We start from the raw sequence: 14,761 nt of genomic DNA on the forward strand, positions 1-14,761 counted from the left end.
CAGCACCACATAAAAATAAATAAATAAAGGTAGTGTTCATCTACTACTACAAAAAAAAAAAAAAAAAGAAGTGAAAGAATGCAAAGGAATTCCTAGAAGACTGCAAGTCACAAGAGCTGGCAGGATTCTTGAGACTCAGATGGAGGGACCCAGGGGATGTTTTTTGGAGGAGGCAGCTATTAACCCTGCCAGATTGATGGATTCAAACTGCTTTGATCTTTTTCTTTATGGGATTGACTGGTTGTATAACAGGAATTACAAAATTTGCCTTTATTTCTTGTATTCATGCAGGCATAGCTATTGTGTACAGAAAACTAGGCTTCTAGAAATCCACTGAAATTCGAACTTACTGCACTGTGATCACTGTAACTCTCTAAGCAAGTTATAACCACATAGCTTGCTTTCCCCAGATCCTCTCACTGAAGCCCACCTAGGAACTTGCCTCTCTTTTGTTTCAGTTTTCCTCATCATACCGATAATTCAAAATGTGCTTCTGCAGTAAGAGATGGGGAGATGTGGGCTACAAAATCTCATTTAGGGCTGGGATTGTGGCTTAGCGGTAGAGTGCTCGCCTAGCACATGCAAGGCCCTGGGTTCGATCCTCAGCACCACATAAAAATAAATAAAATAAAGATATTGTGTCCAACTACAACTAAAAAATAAATATTTAAAAAATTTTTTCATTTAGATAAGATACATATTTGTGCAACATGGTGCCTATGATTAATAAGAATCTATTCTTGAAAAATGCTAACAGTAGATTTTAAATGTACTCAGCACAAAAAGGTAACTTTGTGAAGGAATGCATGTTAATTAGCTAGATTTTGCTATCCCACAATGTGTATATATATTTAAAACATTATGATATACACAGTAACTACACATAATTCTGTTAATTAAAAAAAAAAAATTTTAATGTGGTTCTGACTTATTCCTTTCTCTTTTTGCTTCCAAACAAAATATAGTGGAGATCTCAGACTCAGCTCCCCCAGCACCACTGGTGAAAGAAGTCACCAAGAGATTCTCCACCCCAGATGCTGCCCCTGTGTCCACGGAGCCAGCCTGGCTGGCTTTGGCCAAAAGAAAAGCGAAGGCCTGGAGCGACTGTCCACAGATTATTAAGTAAAAAGTGACTCTTACCCATTCCTATTGCCTGTTATTGGCTCCTCTCTTGCCCTTTTTATTTATTTATTTTTTATATGAGGTAAAGAAACCAAGTTAGGGAAAAGAAGCATGTTTTATAGGTTCTATAATAATGTTTAGAAACTGAACTGGTGGTGTTCATTGTAAAGAGTGGATTTGCACAACCCTAGGTCCTGGTGCCTTGAGCTCCCCCTAATTCTCAAGAGTCAATTCCGTCCAAGGGACCACATGAAGCAAAATGTCCAAACTAATAGCTCCTCTTGAAAGCCTACCGTGCTCATCCCATGGTCCTTCCACATGTGTACACCCACACACCATTCAGGACATGTACTTTTGCCAACCTTTGTAATGTTTTTTTGATTCTCTACCCTTAATTTCTTCTATCCAAAACATGAGTGTTACCATATATTTGGGTGCATCTACTCTTTCTACAACAATGATAAAAGGATTTTATGTAAGTTAGAACAAGAATGCCTATCCTCCTGAAGGCAGTAACTGGGAATCACAAGGAGCAGTCTGCCTCCCAATTCTGTGCCCATGTCCAGTTTTCATGAATTCCCCTGCCCCAAAGCTATCAGATGGAAGGCAAATCCATTCACTCTTCTAGCACACTGTGGACCCACAATACCATCAACACAGTGTGAGTCTCTGTCATACTAGTACCCTCAAGGACATGTGAAACATGCGGCCCAGTTGGCTCCTAGGGAACATTTTTTATTTAATGTGGCAAAGAAAGGAGATCCTATATTAATTACAAGTTCTTGTTCTAGCTCTGAGACTCTCTACCTAGAGCATGTGGGTCATAAGGTATCCAGGCTACATCCCAGGCTTACTGAATCAATCCTGTGAGACCAGGGCCAGGAATGCACATGCTGGCAAGAATTCTTGAGGTGATGCTAATGTATCTAATGTTATGAACCTTGGGATTCACTTATTCTAATGTAGTCTCATTTTCTAGACTCTGAAGGGGCAGCTCATTCAAACAAAAGTGAGATAATAATAATAAACAGCTACCTAAACCAGCCATTAATTAGAAAGATACGTCAGGCTATTGACATTACATGTCTCTGAAGATTCCCTTTGGTCTTTAGGGAAAATTTGCAGAAAGCCAAGATTTGAAGCCTTTGTACTAAGGATTTCCTGCAGGAATTTTTTTTTTCTTTGCTATAATTGAACAATTCATACTTAGAGTCAAATGTTCAGTAGCATTTAAAATTCAGAGTATTCACCTTGCTACCTTTAAAAAACATCTCAGAGTTTTAAGTGGCCTTGTTATTATCATACACATGTGCATACTAAAAAAGGATTTTGCAATTTCAAAGCCACACATATTTATTTTTATTTCCCTAAATTTGCTTTACACAGAACACAAACATACCAGCAAATCCTTTCCCACCACATACTGTGGCACTAACTTTATATTTCATGGTATTGGCATATTCCCCTTTTCATAGATTCTTACTCCAAAATGTAGGTACAAATTCTTGGCCCAGTGCAGGGGGAATTACATCCATTTTCCTCTCCTACAAAAACATTTTATAGTATTCATTATTACTTTTCTAGTATACATTATTACTTTTACTCAATATGCAATGTGCTGTCCTTAAAGAAAGAATGACAGCAAAGTTATTCACCATATTGAAAGCACTTTCTTTCTAGAAACAATGGCTCAGCTTCACTGTAGCAGCTGGCATGTGTGGCCAAATGGATAGTTGTTCTCTTACAAATTGGATTTAATATTATATATACTGGACCTTCAAACTGTTAAGAATCAATGTAACATTTTTTTATTGCTACTGGAAGAAATTAATATCCCACTGCACGTTTTCCATGCTGATGCGCATTTCTAAGTCTTATGTGTAGGCATTTGTTAGTACAATGACTTCCTCACTGATAAAACACTTTTTAATGGGAATCGCCACCTAGAACACTGGAATTATAGTGCTAAGGTAATTCTTCTGAATTGACTTTTCCTTTCATCTTATCAGCTTTGGACAATATCACAGTAATGGCAGGGAACAGATGAGGAAATAAGATCATTAACAAAGAATGGAAGATTAGTCAAGTCTGTACTGGCTCAGGTCTCATACCAAGTAGGAGAAATGCCTGAGTTAAAAATGCTCCATCTATGTTTTTTTAAGAGTCTATGGGGTAAAGGCAGTCACCATATTTATTTCTAACAACTTCTAAAAGGTACATGTTTAACATTTCATTTACACATCACCCCAAATTTGCACTAAATACCAATGAAGTGTTATTTTGATTTAGTTGTGTTGTAGTCTTTTCTGAGCAACAAAACTATAGGAAAATTCTGTAAAACCATATAAAGAGCTTAAGAGTTTTTTTTTTTTTTTTTTAAATGGATGATTGTTAAATACATGAGGTTTTTGTTTTGTTTTATTTTGAATTTAAATACACTTCTGGCAAAATTATAAATGATTAACCTCTGGTTCATAGACTTATATGTAAAACTAGAGTTTTTTGTTTACTTTTTTAATTTTTCAAGTGCAATTGTTTCTTACAAATATTATTACTATTAAATTATCAGTTTAGCCAGTTATCTGCAAATGTATAGTATGTATTGTCTCTTCTTGTGACATTTAGTTTAATTGCTTATTTTAAAGCAGAAATATTAGCTACAAGTGTCTTGCAATATTTTTACCAACAATAAAGCTAAGTAGAGACTTAATGAAAATACCTTAGTGTGATTTTAATATTATTTTGGGATTTTGGTTGTATAAAGTTTTAATGTAAAATGTCCATTATTGAAGGGGAAAAGATCTTTCAATAAAAAATACCAACAAGATCTTTGGCACTGGTGGATTTCCTTTTTAAGCTGAAGTTTATACTTATTTGATGACCATCTACAAGTAGTCTCAATTACAGAGCTATTGGGAAAAAGAATTTCAAAGTGTTTTATATAGTACTTAATTATACTTTTCCTAGGTATTTTGGAGAAAATAATTAACAGGGACAAATGTTTGTTTCAATCCTGAATGACTTGAGTCTCAAGACAAAATAATCCTATAGCCTCCTTACAGTGCAGACCATGTCCAGACAGGTCAGCTTTAGTCAAGAGCCTGTGACAGTGCAGCTGGGGCTGACTCACAGGGCTGGACCAGGGTGAAGTAAGGTCAATCAGGCACTTGCCTCAGGTGCCAAAAAACTCAGTAACTAGAGAATTTTATTTTAATGCAATATTTTAAAAAATCAAAATGCAAAAAAAATATTTTTAAATACCACAGTGGAAAAAAGTCCAAAATTTTAAGTCAAGTCAGGTTCAGGAGTACTGATTTTCCTTTTGCTGCAGGCTCCAGCGTGGCTCATCAGGGCACCCCACTCTCAGCCTTGCTCAACCCAAATGTGCACAAGAACTCCAAGTGATTAAGTGATTAAGGCTTGAGATACACTGATCTAAAAGGTGAAGACAGGTCTTTTAGACAGCCAACACTAACATCCCCTGCCTGGGGCACTGTTCAAGTCATGGGTCTTGATGGGAGCACCCACTTCCTACCACAGATGTGCTTTACTATACTGCTTTGAGGGTGTAGAACCTGTTTCACTTTAAATTGGAAGAGAATGAATTGGGAGCAACTGAACAAAAGATGGAAGAACTGTGAAGAAGCCTGTAGTGATGCCAGTCATGGGGAGCAATTCCCAGTATTAATGGAGGGAACCAAAAGTGGAACATTTAGAACTTAAAAGGATAGCAACCAACTTGTGAAGAATTTGAATAGGGCTCAAGCTATGTAGCCAGGAATGCCTAAAATCACCATAGATCAATTTGAAACTATACAGTGTGTGTGGCGGTGTGGGGGTGTGTTTGTGTGTGTGTATAAATTCTACATTGGTACTTTAGTTCACTTAAAAAATATCAATTATGAGGATGTAGTTCAGTAGTAGAGTGCTTGCCAACCTGGTCTGATCCCCAGCTACACACATAAACACACACCAACAACAAAAAGGAACTTAATTTGACAGCTCCTACCTTTGAAAAGCTTTTGCTGTAAATCTCAGTGTAAATAAGTGAATGGTGAATTGCATCACTGTCTGTTTCTAACCCATTGAGTTATATTTCGATCTTTTTTTCCCACAGAGGTCTTTTCTTAAAACCCAGACCCATACAACTGGCCTTTTAGGGTTCTCTACAGAAATATCATCAACAGGACTTTAAAAAAAAAATGTGTGTGCATGTACATATGTGTGTGTGTATTTATATATGTATGTATATACATGTATTTATATGCATACATATATATATATATTAAAAGACTTCTTATACACAACATATAAAATATGTACCACTAATGTGAGTTCTCCACAGAAACATAACCAATAGGAGATAGGGAGAGATTAATTGATGGAATATGGGAATTAACTCATCTGACAATCGAGGCTGAGAAGTCCCATCATCTACTGTTTAAAAGTTGCAGACCCAGGAAAGCATGTGATATAATTCAGTCCAAATCTAAAAACCTCAGAACAGGGGCCTGAGAAGCTAGGAGAGGTAGTAGTTGCTGGTGTAGGTCCCATAGTCCAAAAGCCCCCAAATCAAGAGCTCTGATGTCCAAGGGCAGGAAAGATGGTTACTCCAGCTCAAGAAGAGAATCTGTCCTTTTTCTGTCTTTCTGTTATATTTAGGCTCTTATCAGATTGGATAATGCCCACCCACAGTGGCCCATTGGTCAAGACAGACCTTCACTCAAGTTTATTGCTTCAAATTCAAATTTTAATCTGTTCTAAAAACACCCTCACAGGCACACCCAGAAATAGTGTTTTAACAACTATCTGCCCATCTGTCTTAATCCGTTTTCTATTATAACTGAATACCACATTACTACAGACTAGTTATTTTGCTCTTAGTTCTGAAAGCTGAAGTTTAAGAGCGGTAGCTGCATCTGACAAGGTTCTTTTTGTTGGAGGGGATTCTCTGCAGAGTCCCAAGCCTGTACAAGGCATCACATGTCAAGACAATGTCCTAGCTCAGGTCTCTTCTTATAATAAGCCACAGTCCAAAGGGATGAGGGCCCCACCCTTATGGCCTCACTTAACCTTAATCATCTCTGAAAGGTCCCACTCTAATTCCATCCTCAGATTAAGTTTCTACCTCCTAATACCTCACAATGGGAATTAGATTCCTATTTGAGTTCAGGTGGAACATTCAAACCACAGCAGCATCCCTTTGACTAATTAAAAAATTTTGACACCAAATTAACCTTCACACCTAATTAAAAGAAAGCACTACAAAATATATTGATGTTCTGTCCTTGCCTTCTCAAAGTTTATGCTGCTCCTACAGGAAGTAAAATATGTTTGCTCTCTATTAAAGTAGGCACATTTCTTAACCAAAATATAATTTTTAATATAAAATATTATATCATGCTCATCATGGTAAATATTTTCAAACATTTCACAGATAGAAACTGGACTTGATTATTTTTGACTTCCACTTAATAAATCCAAACAATAAATATAATTATTTCTACACCCAATAATAAGCATTGATTCCCAGACTACAGGTGAGGAGAAGACTTCTCCAGGAAGTTCATATACACTTTGTAATTTTCCACTCTGAGATTCCAAGATCCACAGTTTCCCATCAGTAGATGCTGCTGCCAGTAACATTGCATTGCTACAATTGTGGTGATGGAAAACAAATGGTGTTGCATACACCCTCGAAGTAGTTTCAAATTTCCATTGGAGATGACCTTCCATATTACAACAGTAGATAAAGAAGTCATGGGAACCAAAAAATATTTCTTGCTCTGATGCTGCAGTACATGGGGATGAAAAGATTGGTCCACTAGTAGAGAACTGCCAAACCTATACAAGGGAAGTAAAAGCAAAAATAATACATTCACCTAATTGTAAACTTCTGCCTTAGATTAAAGCTCTACAAGTTTCTTAATACAGACGTAAGTGATGTCAGCTTTTTGACTGGTAACTACAAATACAGATAACGATGCCTTCTTCTAAAAAGTAGCACCATCCTAGTAACCTCTGTCCCAGTAGTAAAATCCAGGACAAAATACAGTGAAGCATTCTTATTATAGGATATTATAAAATAAAATTAATTTTCAACCCATTTGAGAGTTATTACTGTTATGTTCAGACACATTGGTTTCAATGTATCTTATTTAAAAACTGCATCTTACTCTATTCTCTAAAGGTAGGGAGAAGGACATAATTGGGCTCAAAGAGTTTACATGCAATAATTTAGATCTTTACACAAAAACATGAGTTGTGGGGCTGGGGTTGTGGCTCAGTGGTAGAGCGCTCCCCTAGCATGTGGGAGGCACTGGGTTCAATCCTCAGCACCACATAAATATAAATAAATAAAATAAAGGTTTTGTGTCCAACTATGACTAATATATTAAAAAAAAAAAAAAAAACATGAGTTGTGTGTCTGCCCCATGGGTATCTACTATTTCCTCATTTCAAAGCCACTATAAATAAACTTCTGGGTTTTATTTATAGAAGAAAAGATATAAGGGGAAAAAAAGGGCATGATATCTAAGGTAACTGCAGAGCAATAGCATAATGGAAAAAATAAGAAAACAGTGGACATATTCACAAAATATGATTTGTGAGCTCAATACTATTCTTGACTTGTACAAAATCACTTTTATTTTTCATGGCTCATACAAAAAGAAAGACAGGGGCAAAACAGCATGTGCCTTTGCCTCATCTTCTCAGAAATCTCAAGGTGAGAATATATTCATACTACTTTGTAAATAAAATTAAGTGAATGTAATAATAAATTTATTACAACTTATTACACAGAGCAAAAGGAATGCTAAGTTAAGAAGGATGAATATAAATTAAAAGCATATAGAATCAAGCTAGGCATGGTGGTACACACCTGTAATCCCAGCAGTTTGGGAGGCTGAGGCAAGAGAATCCCAAGTTTAAGGTTGGTCAGCCTCAGCAACTTTAGTGAGGCGCTAAACAACTTAGTGAGACCCTTTCTCAAAATAAAAAATAAAAAGGGTTGAGGACTTAGCTCAGTTGCAAAGCGCCCTTGGGTTCAATCCCTAGAACAACAACAACAAAAAAAGGCATACAGAATCAAGCTCAGTTGTTGATGGGCTATTTGTTGTAGCAAGTGCACTCTCAAATCTACAAAATAATTCCCCCAATCCAGAATGCAACAGAAGTTGGAGAAATTTACAAAAGTGTTGATTATCCCAAGCAAAGAGCTAATATAACCCAGAAAAAGCCTACCTTGTCAGTCATAAAGTTGAGAAATGAGACAAACACAAAATGGAATTCTAACTGCAGAACAGATTTTGGTTTTCATATTAAAAGGCAAATGCATCTTTAAACGTTCTTTTTCCCTTTATGCTGGGGATTAAACCCAGGAATATTCCACCACTGAACTACACACCAAGTCCTTTTTATCTTTTGAGACAGGATCTTGCTAAATTGCCCAAGCTTGCCTTGGGGGTGTGCCTTTGTGGTATATATTTTGCTTCTGGCAAGTGGAGTCTCTCTCTGCTTCCTGATCAGCATGTGAACAGTTTTGCTCCACCACACTCTTCCACTATGATGTTCTGCCTCACCCTGAGCCCTGAAGAATGGGGCCTGCTGTCTATCGATTGAGACTTCTGAAACCGTAAGCCCCCAAATAAACTTCTCCTCCTCTACAATTGTTCTTGTCAGGTCTTTTAGTCACAGAAAAAGCTGACTAAAACACTAAATAACCTCTACAGAAGTTATAATAAAACTGGGAAAACACTATTAAAAATTTAAAACAAGGTTTAAGTAGAAATCTTTTAAACCCACTATATCATCATTCAAATAATAAGAAATCTATGATTTGACAATTAAGTAGAACTAGTCTGAACACAGTGCGTTGAATAATGACGTTCAAAATTTTATTTCCATTGTCACTTGCTACTGTGCCTTTAAAAAAGATATATAAAACATATATCTTACCTGTTCTCCCAAGTGAGTAAAGCAGAGTAAATTCCCATCTACACAGCCAATACAGATGTACTGTTGGCAACACCGTGGGGAGGAGAAGAGTGGTTTTCCACAGGAATGTTTCCAAACTATGTTTCCAGTAGCCTGTCATGGGCAAAAAGTATTTCACAGCTCTTAAAATCATTCTACTAATCAGTTATCCTTTTAAAAACAAACTCATGAATCTCCCAGAGGCAGAGCTAGAACATGAGATTGCTACAGTAGCATGCTGACTACTGAAGCAAGAACACAGGTACACAACTATAAAATTAATCAGTGCTAATTATGAGAGCAGATAAAAAGCTATAAGAAAACCAACAAAGAAAAAAGCAGCACATAAGCTCTAGACATAAAGAAAAAGAGGGCTAGTGATGGAGCTTTTGCTAGGCAGAATGCCCCCACAAAATATAAATTAAAAAAACACACACATACATTTAAAAAAAAAGAAAATAACAACCCAGATTTCACCTTATAATGGACAAGCAGTTCTTAAGATCTTAACTAGGAAAATTATGTCTAAAAATTTTAAAAATAGGTAAAAAGAAAAACTTACATATGAACTCAGATTATCTCATCTTCCCAGACTTACTGTCAATCATTTTTAACAAATCCAGGTTCAGTAATAAATGGATTATATCTAAATGAAAACTACTCATACTTTCAGAATCCAAAGCAAAAATTTTTTAAAAATCAAAGAAAAGAGGGCTGGGGATGTGGCTCAAGTGGTAGCACGCTCACCTAGCATGCGTGAGGCCCTGGGTTCGATTCTCGGCACCATATAAAAATAAAATAAAGATATTGTGTCCACCTAAAACTAAAAAATAAATATTAAAAAAAATCAAAGAAAAGAATAAATACACACACACACACTTTTTTTTAACTTACAGGATTTATAGCCAATAAAAGTCCTCCCAGTGTAGCACAATACAAATGATGTGGAATCGGGTTCAAACAAGGAGAAGAAAAGACAGTTCCTCCACAAGCTAACTTCCAAACACACTTTTTTTCCTGCAAATAAGAATGGAAAAATGTGAGTTTTGCTGGTGGGTAACTAATCCATATATCCCACCTCCCATGTATTATGTCTATTTAGTTAACAAAGATTTTTAACTCAGCAAAAAACACATGCCCATCGTGGGGAATCAACTTAGTATAAAGACAACAAAGGACATCCCCAGATATTCTGTTAATTTTTTAGTATTTTCCCTTTTGATCTTTTTCATATATGTATATCTGTGTAGATTAATATAGTTGAAATAATTCTAAATAAATAACCTGGTATCATGTTTATCTCACTTTAATTCATACTATCCCGTATGAACATAAAATAATTTCCCTCTCTACCTAACCACTGAAAATTGCCTTGAACCAATTATTAGGTATTATAAATGACCTGTTTGTTTTTGTGGAACTGAGAGTCAAATCCACGGGAGCTCTACCACTGAGCTACATACACCCTTAGCCCTTTTTATTTTTTGAGACAGGATCTTGTTGCTGAGGCTGGCCTCAAACTTGAGAATCTCCTGCCTTATCCTCTAAGTCACTGAAATTACAGGCATGAACTATTCCAAGCGGCTTTTAAACAACTTGGGTTTCTGATTATTTTGCCAGGACAGAATCCTAGAAAAAGAATTTTACTTGATCAAAAGATAGAAAATTGCTATCTATGATTAAACTGTTTATTCCTTAGAGTCCTCACCAGTTATAACTCTCTACTACTCTCCTCAGCAGTTCTGTTATCACTCCAACATTTTTTCTAATCTAACACTATTTATCTTACAGTTTTGATTTTCATTCCTTTGATTATTAAAGGTATGAAATATTTACATACAGTTATTAGCCATTTTTTCTTTGGGGTCCTAGGTATTTACATTCCTTAAATCTATTTTACTATCTGGATCCTCATTTTTTTTCCTCTAAATATCTTTTTATTTTAATTTATACTTAACAAACAATTTTTTACTCTTTCACAGTTATTGCAAAACTTTCCCCAGCTTGTTTCTTCTATTTTTATAATTCTTACATTAACTTAGTATTTTTACATAACCAGGTCTTAAAATATCTTACTGATATCTTACTTTGTAATTTTTTTCTATTGTTAAGATAATAATTCTAGGGGCTGAGGTTGTGGCTCAGCCATAGAGCACTCACCTAGCACATGTGAGGCACTGGGTTCGATCCTCAGCACCACATTAAAAAAATAAATAAAAATAAAGGTATTGTGTCCAACTGCAATTAAAAATTTTTTTAAAAGATAGTAATTCTAAGTTTTTTTATACTTCAAAATGTATTTGTGCTAAATTTGGTAAAGACATTAAAAATGCCTTAAGAACTGCTATGTATTACTATAAAAATCTAATAAAAAAATCTTATGATATTAAAACTTAATTAACCCCTTCTTAATAGTTAATACCTATTCCTAAAGTCAACAGCACCTGATAGTTTCTAACTCCTCTATGCTTACAGTACAAGACTAATGAGGTGAATGCTTACATAAATATCTAAAGCATACACATGCTTGTCATGAGATCCAATATAAAAAAAGCCTGTGGTGGGATCCATGGTCGCTGAGCTTTTGACAGCATCCTCAGTAGTAAACATCCAGTATTTTTCTCCATTCATACTTTTCAAAACATAAACTAATCCATTGTAACAGCCTACAGAGAAACAAAATATAAAAGATGAGATTTAAATACATCACTGGAAGATAACTTTTTTTAAAGTGGCCTCATCTGAGATTTATTGGTTAATGTTCCATTCAGCACAGATTCATTAGCCTATTACCCAGACTGTTTCCTTCCTGACCTAACTTTTCTACTATTTATCTTTGTTATTTTCCTGCGAGGCCCAAGAAACTCCTAGAGTAACCCAGGCCAGAGAACCTAGATCAATGTGTTCACAATAGACTCCTGAGGACTTCTCCAGCTCAGCTACACCCCAAACCTTGGATTCCAGAAGTTAGAAAATAACTCTTTAGCCTAAATCAGAACAATTTGTATTGGATGCTCTTCTTATGTATGTAGTCTCTATGTTCACTCATCTAATTTAAATTTCAGCAACGTAAAGCAGAAACCGAATGAACAGTAGTCATTTATGTAAAACACCTATTTAGTAGTCATACCTTTTTTGTGTGTGTGGTATTGAACCCAAGGATGCTCTACCACTGAGCTACATTCTCAGCCATTTTTATGTTTTATTTGGAGACATTGTCTCATTAAGTTGCTCACGCTATCTAGCCTACTGAGTAGCTGTGACTATAGGCATGCAACACATCATCTGCTAATTATTAATAAGTACTATGAAGTGCTTCACAACCAAGAACACAATAAAGCATGGTGTGGCAGAGAAAGGATTTGATAAATATGGATTCAGATTTCACCAGGGCTGACACTGAGCAAATCATCCAGCACCAGTGAAACTCAGTTTATTCTTCTGCAGAATGTGGATTCATCTACTTACAAGGGTTACTGTAAACAAGAAAGGTGAACATTATTAATAGTTAATGTTCACTGAGCATTTACTAAGTGTTAGGCACTATGCAAAGTATTATATATCCACTAACTTATTTAAATAACTCACAGTGAAGTAAGCACTATGTAAAAAAGCACTATCTGCCTTCTACAGATGACAACATTGAAACACAGAGAGATTAAGTCACTTGGGCAAAACTAAAAAGGTAACATGTGGCAGAGCCAGTATTTAAATCTAAGAAGTGAAGTTCTAGAGTCTGTATTCTTTTTTTACCATACGATTTATTTTTTTTTTAGTCATACATGACAGCAGAATGTATTTTGACATATAATACACACATGGAATGTACATACTTCAATCATATTTTCTATTCTATTCTGCTGCCCTTCCTATCCTCCCTACTCCTCCCTCCTCTCCCATCCTTTCTCTCTATCCAATCTAATGTGACCCACTTTTTTTTTCTTTTTCTCATTACAACATCATATATGTATTCTGTATAACAATGAGGTTCTCCTTCCATCTTCCGTGCAACTCCCCTTCTCCCTCTTTTTCCCTCCCACCTCTCTTCCCTATTTAGTGGTAGTCTTCTTCTCATGCTCTTCCTCCGTATCCCATTTTGAGTCATAGAGTCTGTATTATTAATAATGACAATAGACTGCTTTTCCCAGATTACAGCCATGGATGAGAAGACAGGGTAGGGATCCCTGATCTTGGTTATAGTCAAATACCTAGCTAGAAGTAGGAGTGGTCAAAATCTACAAAGAAGAGATTACTCAACTTCTGTGTAATGTATCCATATGTAAATCATAAGCATTTGAGGACAGTTATTTGGGGAAATCTCATTGGCCTCCATTCTCTAGATGGTAATGCCCATGGCCATGACCGTTTGCTGCTCACTTGAGGTTCAATTTCCAATATACTTTTTGTGCTGTATTTTTTTTTAAGAAGTAACTGGACACAATACCTTTATTTTATTTATTTTTTGTATGTGATGCTGAGGATCGAACCCAGAGCCTCACACGTGCCAGACGAGTGCCCTACCGATGAGCCACAATCCTTGCCCCTGTGATGTCTTTTTTCTGAAAGAGACTACTTAGTGGCACACAAATAGCAAACTCCTGCTTAGTAATAATATTTCTTTCAGTTGAATTCAATTCCAAAAATATGTATATAAGAAAATCATTGTGGCTAAGGGTTAGGCAAAGATTGCTTAGATATAACACCTAAAGCACAACTCAATAAAAAATAAATAAAACAAATAAATTGAGCTGGGTGTGGTAGCACATACCTGTAATCCCAGCAACTCAGGACGCAGAGGCAAGACCAACCGAGTTCAAGGCCACCTTGCATAATTTAGCAAGATCCTGTCTCAAAATAAAAAACAAAAAAGGGCTGGAATACAGCTCAGTGGTAGAGGGCTGCTGAGTTCTATCCCCAGAACCAGGGGAAAAACAGATTTCATCAAATTAAGAACTTCTCTTCAAAAGATACTATCCCAGGATACAAGAGGATCATAAATTTAAGGCCAGCCTGGGTAATTTAGCAAGACCCTGTCTTAAAAACAAAACGGGGCTGGGGATGTAACTCAATGATAGAGGGTCTCTGGGTTCAATCCTTAGTACTTCAAAAAGGAAAAATAAATAAATAAATAAAGATACCATGTTAAGAAAATGATAAAACAAGCAACAGACTGGGAGAAAACACATCTGATAAAAGACTCATATCCAGGGCTGGGGATGTAGCTCAGTGGTAAAGAGTGGGCCTAATATGCAGGAGGCCTTGAGTTCAATCCCCAACATTGCAAAAATAAAAGAAAACAAACAAAATAGGACTTGTATCTTACCTTTCCCTAGACTAATGATGTTGAACAGCTTTTCTTTTTCTTTTTTTTTCCCAGTACTGGGGATTGAACCCATGAGCACTTTATCACCCAGCTACATTTCCAGTTCTTTTTAAATCTGTTAGTTGTAGATGAACACAATGCCTTTATATTTGTATGTGGTGCTAAGGATCAAACCCAGTGCCTCCTCTGTGTTAGGCAAGCGCTCCAGCCCTGAGATACAACCCCAGCCCCATCTCCTCCAGTCCTTTTTAATTTTTATTTTTTAATTGTTGATGGACTTTATTTTATTCATTTATTTATATTTATAGTGCTAAGAATCGAACCCAATGCCTCACACAT

The 14,761-nt window shown here is 36.0% G+C and overlaps 2 protein-coding genes across 8 annotated transcripts in view; one reads left to right on the top strand and one right to left on the bottom strand.

The window, feature by feature from the left end:
- Window positions 1–3,954, top strand: part of Cracd (capping protein inhibiting regulator of actin dynamics) — a 255,404-nt gene extending 251,450 nt beyond the window's left edge. For all 3 annotated transcript variants that reach the window (XM_046465908.2, XM_046465982.2, XM_058586302.1), the window contains one exon: window positions 966–3,954. In XM_046465908.2, the coding sequence (XP_046321864.1) occupies window positions 966–1,126 (161 nt within the window). In that variant the 3' untranslated portion in view covers window positions 1,127–3,954. The remainder of the gene's footprint in view (window positions 1–965) is intronic.
- Window positions 3,955–6,480: 2,526 nt separating this feature from the next.
- Aasdh (aminoadipate-semialdehyde dehydrogenase) overlaps window positions 6,481–14,761 on the bottom strand; it is a 30,368-nt gene continuing 22,087 nt past the window's right edge. For 4 of the 5 annotated variants that reach the window (XM_046466101.2, XM_046466403.2, XM_058586333.1 and 1 more), the window contains 4 exons: window positions 11,602–11,765; window positions 9,994–10,116; window positions 9,082–9,213; window positions 6,481–6,966 (listed from right to left, as the gene is read on the bottom strand). In XM_046466101.2, the coding sequence (XP_046322057.1) occupies window positions 6,577–6,966; window positions 9,082–9,213; window positions 9,994–10,116; window positions 11,602–11,765 (809 nt within the window). In that variant the 3' untranslated portion in view covers window positions 6,481–6,576. Of the gene's footprint in view, window positions 6,967–9,081; window positions 9,214–9,846; window positions 9,923–9,993; window positions 10,117–11,601; window positions 11,766–14,761 lie in introns of those variants that run through there. The other variant, XR_009228856.1, reaches the window with a different exon arrangement.

The sequence above is a fragment of the Marmota monax genome, unplaced genomic scaffold (genome assembly GCF_021218885.2).
Source record: "Marmota monax isolate L192 unplaced genomic scaffold, Marmota_monax_Labrador192_F-V1.1 WCK01_AAM20220418_F8-fsc00025, whole genome shotgun sequence".
Lineage (NCBI taxonomy): Eukaryota > Metazoa > Chordata > Mammalia > Rodentia > Sciuridae > Marmota > Marmota monax.